The sequence below is a fragment of the Clupea harengus genome, chromosome 12 (genome assembly GCF_900700415.2).
Source record: "Clupea harengus chromosome 12, Ch_v2.0.2, whole genome shotgun sequence".
In the NCBI taxonomy this organism is placed as follows: Eukaryota; Metazoa; Chordata; class Actinopteri; order Clupeiformes; family Clupeidae; genus Clupea; species Clupea harengus.
The window spans coordinates 20808419-20825449 of NC_045163.1; the positions used below are offsets into that span (position 1 = coordinate 20808419).

A 17031-nucleotide genomic window follows, 5' to 3' on the forward strand; every position below is an offset into this window, starting at 1 on the left:
GCTGAGAATAGGGAAACGCTTCCATTTTATAATGGGATTCCACATAGCACACAGCACCACCTCGTGGTCAGTCTCAACCGCCTTAGAAACATGACTGATTCTCTGTTCTAAATGTGAGACATTCTAAATGTGAGACAGGCCATTGTCACAGGAGGACAGACATGCTCGTACACAAGCACACACATAGACATCTATGCATTCTATGAGGAAGCGCTGTGGCAGTAAAACAGTCAAAAGCAATCTTTGCACACAAAAAATACTCATTATACATAATCCAAACAATATGGTTTATGATAGATGGGCTTGTCATCCCAGATGGTATCATGCCAAAAGACCAGAGGCCAATTTTTGCTAATTCTAACTCTTCCCACTATGACTAATCCCATTACATCTGCTGAAATCTATGGCTTTACAGAGAGTATAGCCGCTCCTGTCAGCGATTCAGACATCGGTGCAGCCATCTCCTTTAAGAAGAGCTAATTGTTACCAGGCGCTCTCATTTGAACTTTCTGCAGCTCTGACAATCAAAGCTCACCTCATGTCCTGGTGGTCCTGGTGGGCCTATTGGCCCCTCATCGCCCTGGAAACAAAGATGATGATGACATAAGGATTTACTACTAAAGGAAGAACGATGACTCCATTCAATGTAGCACGCATGCACACAAACACATACGCAAACACTCTGTTTCTCTCTCTTCCTGTTACACACACAAAACAGAGACACAGACACACAGAAACCACCCAGTCATTAATACTCTTATTAGCAAAACCACACACAAACACAAACACAAACACAAACGTACCAGCAGTCCAGCACCTCCTTTAGGCCCAGGTAATCCCCTTGCTCCAAGCTTTCCCTGAGCAGAGACACAAAGAGTAGTTTAACGGAAAAAAAAACGAAATCACACAGATCATTGCATACATAAATTCACACATGCAAAAAGTAATATACACTTCATACCTTTGGACCCTCAAGGCCGTTGTGTCCAGGTGGTCCGATGTCTCCAGGAAAACCCTGATGAATACAATCACTCTTGATCAGTATCAGTGATGAAACTTATTACCTATTTGTGTTTATTACACATGTAATCATCATAAGTGCTGTTATATAGTGTGTGGAGAACTGAGCTTACCTCTGGCCCTTGGGGACCAGGTATCCCGTCAGGACCTCTTTCGCCTGGTCTACCCTGAGACACACACACACACAAACACACACACAAACACAGCTCAGTGCTGCTGAACACCTGGTTCAACATATACAGGGAATGAATTACAGGGTTTTACAGTGTACAGTAAGTTTAGTCTACGGGCGTTTGATAGAAGCTCACCTGAAGGCCTGGTTTTCCTTGCAGACCGGGCAACCCTGGTATACCTTGAATACCCTAAGACACACAAAGACATAGATAAATACACCCACAGGCACACAAACATAGGCACATACACATACACACACACACACACACACACACACACACACACACACACACACACACACACTCAAACACACACACTCACTATTTTAGAACTCTGCTAACCTGCAAAAAACATTCTCTCTATAGAATGAGCCAGTGTGTGTGTGTGTGTGTATGTGTGTGTGTGTGTGTGTATGTGTAGGGGGTTCATGGGTAAATGTCCAGACGGTAAGAATCAGACATCTGGCTCAACCATTTTGCTGAGTCAGCTCTGACTGTATGACTGTGAGCTTCTGAACAGTGCATGTCTGTAAGTAGGGGATACCTTGTCTCCTGAGAACCCAATCTCTCCTTGCTTGCCAGGAAGGCCAACATCCCCCTGAATAATAGAGAAAGGGAGAGTGTGTGTGTGTGAGAGAGAGAGAGAGAGAGAGAGAGAGAGAGAGAGGAAGGGGGAAGGATGTGCACTCTATTAGAAAACAATAAAAAGGTTTTCACACATGCTTCAAGCACCTTATGTATACACTAACAAAGTACACATACACTGGTACAGGCACAGAGAACTAAAAGCAGGCAATTACTTTCAATTAAGACACCATTCAGATCACATACAGATCATATTCATTGCAAAGGCTGGCCATGGCCAATTAGAGCCTGAAGAGCACATGCGTAATTGAAACAGACCAATGGGGTGATTTTATGATCACATGCGTAATTGAGACAGACCAATGGGGTGATTTTATGATCACATGCTGAGATACAGGCCAATAACACGCTTTCAGATCACCTTATCACCTTTCAGTCCGATAGGGCCCACGTTCCCAAACACCCCCTGCAACAAAAACACAAAAGCACATAGAATAAAATGAGAAAGCACCAACAAGCATCACAATGACACATGATCACACACACAGAAACACATGCAGACACACACACACACACACACACACACACACAAACACACACACGTACAAGTATGTCTTACTGTTTTGCAGGTTTTTAGCAGTCGGCATGTGACTGTAAAATATCACCAAATAATATAGACTGCAATGTATTTAAACTGAGAGTACAACAACAATAAAACCATCATCACTCACAGTCATCATCTAGGGCAGTCTGCTGTTAAGTTCCCTTCTGCGAGACCTGCTGGCTTAACTTTATTTTTCTAAGTTTCTTTAAGCAAGAAATGACATTCAAGGACTGTGTGTGTGTATGCATGTGTGTGTGTGTGTGTGTGTGTGTGTGTGTGTGTGTGTGTGTGTGTGTGTGTGTGTGTGTGTGCGTGTGTTTGGGTGTGTGTGTGTGTGTCTTGAGTAAGCATAATATTTATAAGAATTGTAAATTGAGCAAAATCCATCAGAGGTCACTGTGTGTGTGGTGTCTATGTGTGCTCTTTACTAACTCTGACTGGTAGGATGACACAAACTTTAGCTGAAAACATTATGCTAGTCACAAACTTTCACATACGGTATTTAAAAGAACAGTCAGAGCAGGCGCCACACAGGGAAAGAAGTCATACAGTGTTGGCAATGCAATAATAAAGAGAAGACATTCAACTACAGTACGAAAGCTTAGTCGCAACTTAGATATATCACCAAAAATGTAACTAGAACAAACGTTACAGTGCCAAGGGTGTTGTAAAAAACCTCAAATGGAGCATAAAGACTGTATGTATTGCACTGATTTTGCCTATGCTAACTGTATAGGGCCCTTGCATGTGTGAGTCCACACGTGTAGCGCAAAATGAGACAAGGAGATGGGGGAGATAGGGGGACACATCCATGGAGTCCTATCCATAAACTGTAACAATGCAGCAACAAGGCAGTCAACATTCAAACCAGTATCTAAAACTGTTGAATTAATCATACTGTAGTGCTCATCACTGCCCTTAAAACCATTCGAAAACATGTAAGACCTCAAGATGATTAGTTTCACTTTATCGACACTAAAACAAATTCATTCCTCTTCATTCAGGCAATATTGAACCAAGGGCTCCTATAAAACCACCACCTTCTCACAGTCTAACGGTACGAACACATGCCAGCGACGCAACGGAAGCGAAATTCTAAATCCCGTTCATTTCTGTTGGGAGGCAATCCATTGTGACGTAGACCAGCGATTTGGACAAAGCGAGAGAAAAAAGTTGGGGAGAGTTTAATCCTATGCAAATGAGGAGCGAATTTCGCCAGCAGCGGTCAATCACATTGTTTGGTGTTGTCTCTGACGGTTTGAAAATTGCAGGACTATGGCCTCGTTCGGTTGTTTCATTTGCTAATAAGAAAGGCTTGGATGGCCTTGTAAGGGGTTGTTGTTGTTCCTGGTATGTTATACTGTATATTTAATCCTGGGCTAACAGGAAGTGACTAGATAGCCTACTAGCTGGCTAGCCTGCTAACAAGCTCGCTAGTCCAGTCTGTTATCCTATTTCCACACGCTACGCCACGCCCACTCAAAGCGATGGAAGCGTTTTGCATCGCTGGCATGTGTTCGTACCGTAAGGCTGTAGACCATAAACATGGTATAAACCATAAATATGGTAAGAGTGTATGTATGGTAGTTCCAAATGTTCCTCACCTTCAAGCCGAAGGGCCCTGTCAACCCCATAGGGCCTGCAGGTCCCATATCACCCTGCATCCAGACAGAAAGGGTACATATTACAGATCCCACATAGCGACAACATTGATATACATTTACTGGCAGTGCGCCAAGTATGTATGCAATCTGGGTATGGTTGGTGATGATGGCAGTGCGCCAAGTATGTATGCAATCTGGGTATGGTTGGTGATGATGGTTTATACTCACAACTAGTCCACGCACTCCGGGAGGCCCTGGAAGCCCCAGTGTGCCCTGTGTAAGCGAAAGAGGAAGAGAGAGAGAGTGAGAAAGAGACACGCAGAGGGAGGGAGAGAGAGGTGATATACTGCAACCCCTTGTCATGTTGACAAAACATCTAATTTAATGTTTGGGGGAGAACAAACAGAAGAGTCTCTCTCTGATGTGTGGGTGTCTGGGAGTGTATTTTTGTCCTGCATCGCTGCTGTGTTACAGCCAGTGGAAGTGAGTGTTTATGGACATGCTTTTTTTTTTGTGAGTGCGTATGTGGCATGAACGTGTGAGATTGTGATTTTTTTTATGTGTTTTAAAGGCACATTGACAGGACCATGGTGGACACTGAGGGGCCGGTTGTGTGTGTGTGTGTGTATGTGTGTGTGTGTGTGTGTGTGTGTGTGTGTGTGTGTGTGTGTGGATGGGTCTCTTGTGCTGCACCCATTTCCGCTCCTCCCAAAAGGTGATTTAGGGATGAAAGGAGCACTTCTCTCCTCTGCTTCAGGACAGAGGGAGACAGCACAGGAAGTGGGGAACTCCAAATTTAGCACTTCCTCTGCTAAACTCCTAATTACATCATCTGACATGAATCAATGAGGGTACAAGGGAAAGACTAGATGAACTATGGCATATTTCAGCACACAGGCAAACACACACACACACACACACACACACACACAAATGTACCCTAACATTTCAACTTACTGGTTCCCCGTCAAGTCCTGGTGGTCCTCTTTCACCAAAATCACCTGGAAACCCCTGGAAAGGGATAGCAAGAAAGAAATATAGAAAGAACATGTATGTATGTGAGTGTGTGTGTGTGTGTGTGTGTATATGTGAGTGTGTGTGTGTGTGTGTTTGTAAGAGACAAAGAGTAAGAAGAAGAGAGAAATAAATGAGAAAAAGACAAAGTTACATTTTTAAGAAAGATCACATAAATGTTCAAAATGGTAGTAAATGTGCTACAAAACCCATTTAGTTAACTTCTATACCCCCATCATCATTATTAGTGGTATTACTACATAAACCCATTTAGTTCACTTCTGTACCCCCGTCATCATTATTAGTGGTATTACTACATAAACCCATTTAGTTCACTTCTATACCCCGTCATCATTATTAGTGGTATTACTAATAAACCCATTTAGTTCACTTCTATACCCCGTCATCATTATTAGTGGTATTACTAATAAACACTCTAATGTCTCCAAGAGCAGGGGTAAGATGTGACAGGTGACTCTCCAGGGCAACAGCTTGAAAACCTGTTCCGAAAGATCTGATCAAGTCCACTTGTATCGATTCAAAGCCAGTTACATGTGCAACAAGTTAGCGGGCGTGTCCCAACATCTGATACACAGATCCTTCTCCCACAATCCGCTGAAGCAATTCTTCACTGTCAGAGAAAGACAGCTGACAAGACTATAGAGATTGCACTGAATTGTGATGCCAGTATCACACATAGACATAGTCAGGAACAGGAACTTGGACAAGAATCAGCTAGTAGAGGAACTACTAGCAAACTCATTTCACCTTTAGTTCTACCAGGGTAACTGGTTATGGATCCAGCAGCCCAGCCAACCAGAAGGAAGTTGGAGGACAACTGCTGAGATTGAGAGACCCCAGCCAAAGCCCGGGGATGAAACCTTTTCAGCTGTATACGCCACTGGAGAGAGCCCAGTCTACATCTTTTACCCAACGTGACTGATTGGTAGCACATTTCTCAGACGAGTGTCCCAGAGCCATGTTCTTCTCCGCAAACAATTCAGCAGAATGAGGTTGTTTGGCATGAGAACACACGTAAACAAACAGAGAACGACACATGCAGACACAGCAGACAGTCAGACACTCAAAAACACAGACGGGGATCCTTACAGACGAGTCAGGCAGTCATACACTCACAAACACAACTTATGGTCTAAAAAGATGTGGAGACAAAACTTTACCGGCCTACCCATCGTCCCTCTCTTCCCCGGTGGTCCAGGAATACCCTACAGAGACAGAGACAGTGAGAGCCAGAGAGAGGGGGAGGGGGGAGAGAAAGTGAGAGAGAAAGTGAGAGTGATGAAAGTGTGTCTGTGTCTGTGTGTGTGTGTGGGAAAGAGATAGTAACAGACAGAGAGAGAGAGATACTGTGCAACAGTGCGACCCAGCAACCGAGAGAAACCGGGCAAACAGACTAAGGGGAGAATGATGATGTCATATAGGGCACATTTTATTACTAATGATGTGTGTGTGCCAGGGAGAGCATGTAATACAGGGCATTTTACAATGTGTTGCTTGCAAATGTTTGTGTGTGCATGTGCATATTGCACAATACTTTTAGATGCTAGTTTCTGGTTTCCATAGAGACAATACCCGTGGGTGTAGTAAGTCAGCTAATAGCCTGTCATTAGTTAGACTGTGTGTGTGTGTGTGTGTGTGTGTGTGTGTGTGCGCGCGTGCGTGCATGTGTGTGCACGTGCGTGCATATGTGTGTTTGTGTATGTGCCGGTCGTTATGGGGCACAGGCAAGAGGTCTCTTGAAGTTCAAGCACTTAAGTATTCATGTGTATGTGAAGGACGTTGTGCATGAATGCTCCAGTGTGAGACAGAAAATGTTTGTGTTACGGTGTATTTGTGTGTGTGTGTGTGTGTGTGTGTGTGTTTGTGTTACGGTGCATTTGTGTGTGTGTTTGTGTGTGTGTTTGTGTTACGGTGTATTTGTGTGTGTGTTTGTTCACCTATGTGTACACATGTGAAAGTGTGTGTGTGCATCTTTGTGCATGAGTGGTTCATCGAAGCTACCTCCCTCTGCAGATCCAGCAGATCCAGCAGATCCAGCTCCATGTTCTTCCCAACCCACTCAAGCTAACCTGACACTACAAATGCATCCTCCGACTTACATAAGTCTGCTGATCTACTTGAGCTCTTACATAACACCGCAGGTCTGCTCTCCTACTTACACATCTCATAGAAACCCAGCAGTGGCCCCATCGGCACAACCTCCAAGCTTGTTCTCAGTCAAGCAGTTGTTTGGCAAAGATAATCAAACAGAAACACGCTCAATAAAAGCAGTGAAAAGGAGGAAAGACTCAAGCAGAGGAGGAGGAGGAGGAGGAGGAGGAGAGGAGGAGAGGAAAGGCGAAAAATGAAGAAAATCACAACGGAGAGAGGAAATGCAAAGAGAGGGGAGGATTAGAGGGGGAGCAGCACAGAGCACGGAAACAGAGGAGGAAGAATGGAGATGGGGGGAGAGGAGAAGAACAAACAGAGGAGGGCAAGGAGGAGAAGAATGAGAGTAGTAAAGAGAGGGGAGAGAAAGAAAATAAAACCCGAGAGAGAGAGTAGGACAAGGGTACAGACAGGGCCAGAGGAGGAGGACACTTGGCGAGCACCGGTCGAGCTCAGCCTGAGAGCTTTGACTTCATTGGCTGGCGTCATCAACCAGCGGGGAGCGCAGCGCTGCGCTCGAGTGCAGGGTGCACGGATTTGTTTTCGGCTTACAGAAACCGGACCTCCAGGGCTGCACGCGCCATTAGCCAGCGAATAAGACCCCATTCATCTGGCCGGACTGAGCCGTCTCCAGAGCTAATAAATCTCCGCGGTGTAATTTCAGCAGATTACTCCACTGAGATTTATTCTTAGAGCCAAAGGAAAAAAAAACAGACAAAACTTTAAAAGTCCCCAGTGACACAAGCTCTACTGAGTCACCGCTAGTGCTGCGGTTCTAGAACTCCCCGTCGTGTGAGGCTAGCTCTGCTGAGTCATAGCTAGTAAAGGGGTTCTAGAACTCCCCGTGTGAGGCTAGCTCTGCTTAGTCACAGTCAGCGCGATGTTTTGAGAGCCCCCGATGAGGCTTGCTCTGCTCTGTTGCATGGCAACCAGCTGTTGTTTACACTGCTCGAGGGACTTGAGGGAAGACATCTGATACTTTAACTCGTAAAAGCGCCAGTGCTGGAAACATGCTAGGAGCCGTGCCTAACAATGCCCAATAACGGCGTGCCGGTGACTTTGATGGTGGAACACACTCACTCGCTCTCCGTCAGCTCCAGGTAAACCAAATAGCCCTGGGATCCCAATAAAACCCTGTAAAAGAGAGGGAGAGAAAGACAGAGAGAGAGAGAGAGAGAGAGAGCGAGAGAGAGAGAGAAAGAGAGAGAAAAAGGAGGTAACTTAATAACATTTTAGAATTTTGATGACATGATCACACTAATCGGTGGGCGAAGACTTCCTGGGGGGCATTGTGTCCAATCGCAGCAGTCGATGGTGAAGTGATGACGAGTTGCCCCCAACGGATGGATGGACAGAGGGATGGATGGATAGATGGGGGTCTTCATGAAGATCAAAGCCATGAGGCAAGTGTATATGCCCATGGACTGCATGGTGCTGGGTTCCACGATGTAGTCCAAGGGCACATACTCTCACCTCAGGGATCTGTACCTACGCACACACGGTCAAACGCACACATACTAACACTCACTCACAGGCAAGCATACTCAGACACACACACACACACACAAACACACCCATACACACACTCACACAGGCAAGCATACTCACAGACACACACACACACACACACACACACACACAAACAACAAGCAAGCATGCCTGCACACACACAAACCAGTGAAAACACATATCTGGAGAGCAAAACAATATCAGCTAGTAAAATACAACAGAACAACAACAAAGAAAGACAAAGCAGAGAAACACAGGGTGGCATGACAAAAACAGATGTGACGGGTTCCTGTTTAAAGATGGTCCATGCGCATGTAACTTTTTAGGTACACAAGCCTGTATATGTGTGTGTGTGTGCCATATGAATCACGCATACATTCAAGTACTAGACATATATGCAAGGACAGAGTGTGAAGACGTTTTTTTGCGTCATTTGATCGTGTGTGTATGCACACATGTCCTATGTCAGTAAAGGCAGTGTCTATGAATGTGTGTGCAGAGCATAACTGTGTGTTCAGGGGGGATATAGACAGGGGGTCTCCTGTGTGTGTGTGTGTGTGTGTGTGTGTGTGTGTGTGTGTGTGTGTGTGTGAAGGACAGAGGGGGGGGGGGGGGGGGGGGGGGGTGTAGACAGCAGGGCCTCAGTTTGAATTTAAACAGGAAATTCCTGCCTATGGGGGAGGGGCCTTCTCTGATAAAGAGCCTTTAATGCAGCTCGGTAAGTGTGTGTGTTTGTGCGTGAGAGTGTGTGTGTCTGTGTTTGTACGTGCCTGTGTGCGTAAGTTGAGGAGTTAACTTATGACAGCCACCGAGAAGAGTCCCTTGAGAAAGCTTTATATTGTGACAAAAAAACAGAGACCGAGGGATGGATAGCAAGAGCGAGAGAAAGAGAAGGAGAGGGGAGTAACTTAGGAAGTGGGAAAGAACATGAGCACAGAAGACAAGGTTGCTTTCACACCGCACTTTCTGGCCTGCGATGGGTTAAACAGGAAGTGTTGCTGAAAGAAAATAGCGATTGGTCCACCTACCCGTGCGCCTTTTGGTCCTGGAGGTCCTATAGGCCCAGGCAAACCCTGAGAGAGAGAGAGAGAGAGAGGGAGAGAGAGAGAGAGAGAGAGAGCGGGAGAGAGAGAGAGGGGAGAGAGAGAGAGAGAGAGAGAGAGGGAGAGAGAGGGAGAGAGGGAGAGAGAGAGAGAGAGAGAGAAAGGAAAAGGGGGAGATGGGGGTAAGAGGACAGGGAGCGCGAGGGAGAGTGAGAGAGAGGAAGGCAGAGGGAGGGGGCAGAGAGACAGGGAGAGAGGGAACACAGGTAAGTAGTGTGGTTCCTCTGTGCATGACATCCATACTGAAGTCAAATGTCAGTCTCCCAAGAGAGGGAACAATTCCTCCTCTGTCTCCTGCAGGGCCTGAATCTGTTTCTGTGTTAGGTGTTATCTGGGCGTGAGAGGAGCCTTGCTCAGTCTCTGTGTTCATTGTGATCTGACTGAAGGAAAAAAAAGGGTGGCCTTACGAAGAAGGCCTTACTAACTCTCAGTGTTAACTGTGAATCAAACAGGTGTGAACTGTGACCAAATATGTATCTTCACTAACTGCAATCCACCAGATAACTGACTGTCACCCAATAGGTATCTTGAAATAAGCTCATGACCGTTTTTGTACTGTGGGACATAATAATTAGTTAGAAAATGTTCTATGCATAGCAGTGCGATTGCCTGGCCAAATATGTCCTTAATCCATTTTGTTGCGTAATCAGGGAAGAGAGGTGAGGGCCAGTGTGGGTAACAGATGTAGGAAGGAAAAGAGCTTGGAGGCGCCGCTCTACAAGGGCACGGGAATCAGCTGTTTTCCTCTGGATGGCTTTCAAGTGAGGCTTGCATAAAGCAGCAGCTACAGTCACCTGATCGGTGGGACAGAGATCCATCTAGGCTGAATCCTCCTGCTCTGCTAATTAGGAGTTACACACTAATCTGAAACAGCCTCTGGCCATACTCAATATCAGACACAAACCGATACTGTACACACACATGCTTTTCTGCATACACACACATAAACACACACACACATAAACACACACAAACACACACACACACACAAACAAACAAACAAACAAACACAAACATTGGTTGTCACATACACTCAAACATGAACTGAAGTGCACTCATTCAGCACACACACAAGTACACACAATCCCACATGCCGCCCCCCCCCCCACACACACACACACACACACACATACACACACAGCGCAGCAATAGAGGATTACTGCACCTGCCTGCCAGGATAACCTTTGGCCCCAGGCAATCCATCAGGACCCTGTAAACCCTGGAAGAGAAAGACGGGGAGAAACAGAGACAGACAGACAGACAGACAGACCGACAGATAGACAGATAGACAGAGAGGGGTAGTGAGACACAGACATGCATAATATCAGCAAAACTCATCACTTTAACTTTTGAAACTGAATAGGGACCAAGTGAGGATGAGGCTCAATATATGAAGACTTATGTGAGTCAGAGCAAATGCATAGCTCAAGTGACAGATCAAACCATGTGTTATTATGCAATCAGAATCAGAATCAGAAGATTCAGAATCAGAATCAGAACCATCTTCAATCAAAATAACAGTAATTGTGTTTACGCAGTGGAATTTCACAAAATGACTGTTGTCATACATCATTAGTATGTGTATTGCTGTTAGTGAGTGATGGTGTGCAAGACCATATGAATCTATCAGGTAATGTGTGTGTGGGTGGGGGGTGGGGGACGACGACATGTGTGTGCGCACGTGTGTGTTTATATGAGACAATGCAGGTGCTCCCTCTTTCCAAATGATGTCATCCTCATGGGAAAGGAGGGGGCGTTTGTAAAGAGAGGACATCCACTCTATGTATATATGAGTCTCTCTGTGTGTGTATGTGTGTGTGTTTGTGTGTTTGTGTGTGTGTGTGTGTGTGTGTGTGTGTGTGAGTGTGTGTGTGTGCGTGCGTGCGTGCGTGCGTGCGTGCGTGTGTGTGTGTGTGTGCGTTTGATAAAGACAGACTAAGTGTGTGAGAGTGTTTATGTTCCTCTATTGGGAAACTACTCTGAAATGCACTGACAAGACCATTTACTCTTGAAGAGAAGTTAAAGAGACAATGAGGGATACACAAACTGGCAAAGAGAGAGAGAGAGACAGTGAGAGAGAGAGAGAGAGAGAGAGACAGTGAGAGAGAGAGAGAGAGAGAGGAAAGGAGAAAGGGAATGAGAAAGGGAGGGTAGTTTGTACCCACTTGATCTCCTGGAAGGCCCACTGGACCTGGATGGCCCTTCTGCCCCTACAAGAATAGAAATGCAAAAATGAGACAAAGACAAACACAGACACACAGTCAGTCACTCAAACACACACACACACACACACACACACACACACACACACACACACACACAGCACACGGCATAAATCTAACATGCTGTAAGCACTCATCTGAACAGTACTACCTGGCAGAGAGCATGTGTGTGCGTGCAGGTATAATATAAATGCCTTCCTGTTGGACTCAGACCTTATGCTGTGTGTGTGTGTGTGTGTGTGTGTGTGTGTGTGTGTGTGTGTGTGTGCATGAGCCATAACTAAACCGCAGAACACTGTGGATTGTGCTGACTACAGAGAAATGAACAACCAGCGGAAAAAACGCGTGAATGATAGAGTGAGTTACGGTGGGAGGGGGAGAGGGAAGGAGGGAGAGAGAGAGAAAAAAAGAGAGAAGAGAGAGAGAAAGAGAGGAGTCTCTGTTTTCCGAAAACATGCTGCCGAATATCTAGGAAAGAGGGATGTTGCTGTGTCGTCCAACCATCAAACCAACATGATTGTGTGTGTATGTGTGGGTACGTTTGTGTAAGTGAGTGTGTACTATTTTTCTGAGGCAGCAGATCTTTAATTGAAAACACATGAAGCCAGCTCCATATAATCACGTGCACACACACACACACACACACACACACACACACACACACACACACACTCATTCAAACATATATACACAGCATTTATTTACATGCTTAACACATGCATATTTATGACCTAAATCCAGGTACCAGCTAGAAATAAAACACATTCACAAACATGCAGATAGCTGCATGAACGCTCACATGAACGTCTACACATACTGCGTATGCATGCACACACAAACCCTCACAGACAAGAGCACACTTATGTAATGGAGCATTTACCCACAATGTTTCATTTTCTGGCCCAGAAGCAGTTATTCATGAGTTGTCTTTGGCTGAGTCACCCAGATACAACTAGCAATTTGAGCCTTCACAAAAGAGGACGTGTACAGTATGTGCGTGTGTGCATGTCTGTGCGCTTTATAGCCTACCCTCCGCCCGGCCTGACCAGGCAATCCCACAGGCCCCATGATGCCCAGGTCTCCCTGAGAGACAACAAACAAACAAACAATCAATGCAAACAATCAATACAAACAATCAACAGACACTATTTTTCGGCTGAAAATTATCTTCTGACCTGCTCCCATTTTAGATAACACGTATGTATAGGTGTGTGTGTGTGTGTGTGTGTTTGTGTATATGTGTGTGTGTGTGTGTGTGTGTGTGGTCTTACTTTGTCCCCATTGGGTGATTTTCCTGGAGAAAGCCCTGGGTCTCCTTTATGACCCTGAGACAAAAAAAAGACATTTCGAAAACATTAAGAAGTGTGTGGTGTGTGCATATGCAAGTGTGTGTGTGTGTGTGTGTGTGTGTGTGTGTGTATATATGCCTGTGTATATATTAATGATTCAGTGAGTAATCTTTAGGTCCTGTATATGTGTGAGCTCCACGAGTGTGTACATTTGTTAGTGTGTATGTAAACACTCCCAGGTTTTATACTTCAAAGGCACGGCTAAGGTATTAAGAGCTGAAGTCCTGCTGGCAGACAAGGACAACATCAAACAATCAGCAAGCTCTACTCCCTCACAAGCACAGATACACAAACACAAACACAAACATACACACACACACACACACACACACACCTGGTGTTTTCAAGTGTTTTAGTGACGGGAGTTTTGGGGGGGGGGGATTAATGTTTGTGTGTGTGTGTGTGTGTGTGTGTGTGTGTGTGTGTGTGTGTGTGTGCGTGTGTCCTAAAAGCATGTCAATGAGTGTGCATATGTTTTACAGCTTTTCTGGAAACATGGAAACACCAGCTCACAGAAAAGGAAGGCAGAGTAATGGCTCAGAAACGTTAAAGAATTCCGACTTACTCAGACACGCTCACACAAACACAGAGGAATTTTCTCACAGTCCACTCACTTTGGATATCACTCAACATGTCTATTAGCCTAAAATGCTGATGACAGGTTTGCACAACAATAAAACAAATCTGTGTGTGTGTGTGTGTGTGTGCATGGTTGTGTGTGTCTACACAGGTACAAGAGAGAGTGTGCTAGTATGTCAGACTCTGTTTGTGAAAGAGGGGGAGAGAACATCTGTGTATCCATAGGTATAAATGTGTGTATGTGCAGTATGTGTGTGCGTGTGTGTGTGTGTGTGTGTGTGTGTGTGTGTGTGTTTGCAAGCCTGTATGTATGCGTGTGTGTGTTTGTGTGTGTATGAGAGAGAGAGTTTGCTTGTCTGTGAATGTGAGTGTGAGTGTGTCATTAGGTGTCTGGGTGCCGGACTGCAATTCCCAGCATCCCCGTGGGAGGTACCCGGGGCTTCCAGCAGTGGTGCATCATCATTTCCTTAGCAACTGCTTGACAACCCTTGTTTTGGAGGAACAGCAGTCCCGCAGTCCCATTCATTTTTAATGAGCCCCAAAATGTTCCCTTTGTCAAATAAATACATCTGAAGAGCTGAATGGAAAAAGAGGCTCGGGAACAGATGCCAGAACAGAACATACTGTGAGCCCCCCGACTAGAGCCCCACAACCGAAACTGCAGTCAGCATGAGGTCACCAGCCACAGATGCCGGGGGCTGCTGCTGTTTCACGTCTGCTACTGGGTACCAGGCCAGGTGAGAGGCTGTGCTCATGGCCGCTAGTAAAAGTGCATTTTGTGTGTCAGACTGGAGTAGGACATCGGGGGGTGTGTTATGTGTGCATGTGTGTGTGTGTGTGTGCGTACATGTGTGAGTTGTAAGTGACATGAGTGTTTAAGCGACTGCAGTCCTACCTTGAGCCCTGGGGGACCAGGTCGTCCCGGTTTGCCGTGAGGTCCTGGAGGCCCCTACAATACACACACACACACAGAGCCACAGTAAGAGCACAGAAGGGAACAGAGAGACCCACACAGCTATGGCTATGGCTGAGTTCACTGAAGTTAATCTAAAGACACTAATAGTTCAGAGCAAACTGATGAAATCTCCTCTGAGGGGTGCACTGTTCTTTGACAGGAAAGCATCCTTTGGCCTGTTTAAACACTTCCCACTCCGAATGACTGGCCGCCTCTGTTCGGGAGTTCACAACGTGCATGACTGGCGCCTCCCTAGGCCATTTTCCTCCAATCAGAGGAAGGGAGCTGAGTGCAGCTCTTTAGCTGGTGGGCAGGACTCAGTCACGGTACGTAAAAGCCAAAGCAAACAGAGCTGAGGAGGGAGGGATGAAGAAGCTAATGGAAATGAAATAAAAGTGTGTGTGGGGGGGGGGATTGGAGTTGTGCTGTGACGACCCCTGAGTGACTCTCTGGTCACCTTTGACCCCATTCTGACCCACACCGCCCCTCCACGCGGTCAGGGTGAAAAGTCAGAGAGGGAGATCTGTGGTAAGGTCAGAGGTCAAGATCAGACAAAAACACACACACACACACACACATGCATTTACACAGACACACCCACTAACACCTAAACAAACACACAAACACTCTCTCCTTCTCCCCCCACCCCCAACACACACACACACACACACACATCTGGATAGTTGAATGAATAGTACTCTCTCATTGTCAGTTAGATGCAGGCCTGTGCTTGGCTATGCTGCATTGATGCACACTGTAGATTCCGCTGTCACTTTTAAATTTCATAACATCCATCTCACATTCTCTCTCTCACTCTCCCTACCTCTCTCTCAGTCACACACATACACACACACACACACACACACACACACACACACACACACACACACACACACAAGCAATTACCACCCATGGCATGCATTTTATATTTACTGCAGAAGATTCCATCCAACAGAAGTGACAAGTGCAACTGGAGATGGAACTAATTTTGGGATTACTATTCATGTTTAAGTAACCATTGTGAAGACCGCACACATATGGCCAAATAAAGATTAAAAATATATGTTGCGATCACACATGTAAACACACAAACATGCACACACTCACAGGTGGCTGTGGTGGGTGGGTCTGCGAGTGGTATTCTGAGATGTGGACCAGGAAGCCACAGGTTTAGAACTGTAACTATGGAAACCGCAGAGCTACCCGAGTACAACCGAGGGGCCTAAGAGAGAGTGTATGCATGTGTATATGTGCATGCGTGTGTGTAATCAGAGCTTTCTGTAATAACAGGGTACGCACTGAAAACCTGTATTTTAATTACATGAATTTTCAGGAATAGATGCAAAACATAACATTCTGTCATCATGAAGTACCCCACACATACACACATGAAAACACTCAACGTCCTCCACACACAGACTCACAAGCATGTTCCCCCTCTGCATACATGCTAAGTCTTTTTTATTAGTCCACTTTATAGTGATAATGCTACCTCTCAATGCCCAGACTATGAGCAGTGAAACAAAGGCCGCATGAACAGCGCCACCTAGGGGGCCATTCTGGTTAAGTGTCTTGCGCACGGGCACAGCAACAGATTTCGGAGACATCTTTGATCCTTCTGCTTCAGACAGACAAGTAGTGAGAGAAGGGGAACGAGACTAGGTGATGCATTTATCAGACTCTATTCTTTTCTTAACGAATCATACCATCAGATATAACTACGAGTCTCTCACTTTCTCTGGTCTCACTTTTCTAGTCTCTCTTTCCCTCTCTGAAACACACACAGGCCTTGGAAGAGTCTTCTGAGCTTTCTTGTCATACAGCACACTGCCACTGCACGCAAACTACTGCTGCTATGGCTACTTATCAAATAGCCTACACAACACATGCAAGCGGAGAAGGTTCAAGGACATGGTCATAAGTAGGGCCCTAGGAATGTATGTATGTATGAGATTAAAGATACTAAAGGCATACTGCCATACATGAAGGTATTTTTTGTCTAAAAATAACAGTTTCTGAATCTACAATAATGATGCACCCCAGAGGAAACAATGAAAAGATACATTTCTCCACATTACTATGCAGTCTATGTAATCTGATTCTTTGTTTCAGCTGGTTTATATTTTTCCGTGACATAAACATGTA

At 45.5% G+C, this 17031-nt stretch overlaps 1 protein-coding gene across 1 annotated transcript in view; it reads right to left on the bottom strand.

Annotated features, from left to right (window-relative positions):
* The window catches only part of LOC105902469 (collagen alpha-1(XXVII) chain A), a 52442-nt gene that overhangs the window by 20981 nt on the left and 14430 nt on the right, over positions 1-17031 (bottom strand). The window contains exons 5-22 of the mRNA XM_031577819.2: positions 14827-14880; positions 13275-13328; positions 13033-13086; positions 11947-11991; positions 10947-11000; positions 9707-9751; positions 8250-8303; positions 6182-6226; positions 4944-4997; positions 4215-4259; positions 3987-4040; positions 2200-2244; positions 1738-1791; positions 1329-1382; positions 1134-1187; positions 962-1015; positions 804-857; positions 536-580 (exon numbers count right to left, since the gene is read on the bottom strand). Of these exons, the coding sequence (XP_031433679.1) occupies positions 536-580; positions 804-857; positions 962-1015; positions 1134-1187; positions 1329-1382; positions 1738-1791; positions 2200-2244; positions 3987-4040; positions 4215-4259; positions 4944-4997; positions 6182-6226; positions 8250-8303; positions 9707-9751; positions 10947-11000; positions 11947-11991; positions 13033-13086; positions 13275-13328; positions 14827-14880 (918 nt within the window). The remainder of the gene's footprint in view (positions 1-535; positions 581-803; positions 858-961; positions 1016-1133; positions 1188-1328; positions 1383-1737; positions 1792-2199; positions 2245-3986; positions 4041-4214; positions 4260-4943; positions 4998-6181; positions 6227-8249; positions 8304-9706; positions 9752-10946; positions 11001-11946; positions 11992-13032; positions 13087-13274; positions 13329-14826; positions 14881-17031) is intronic.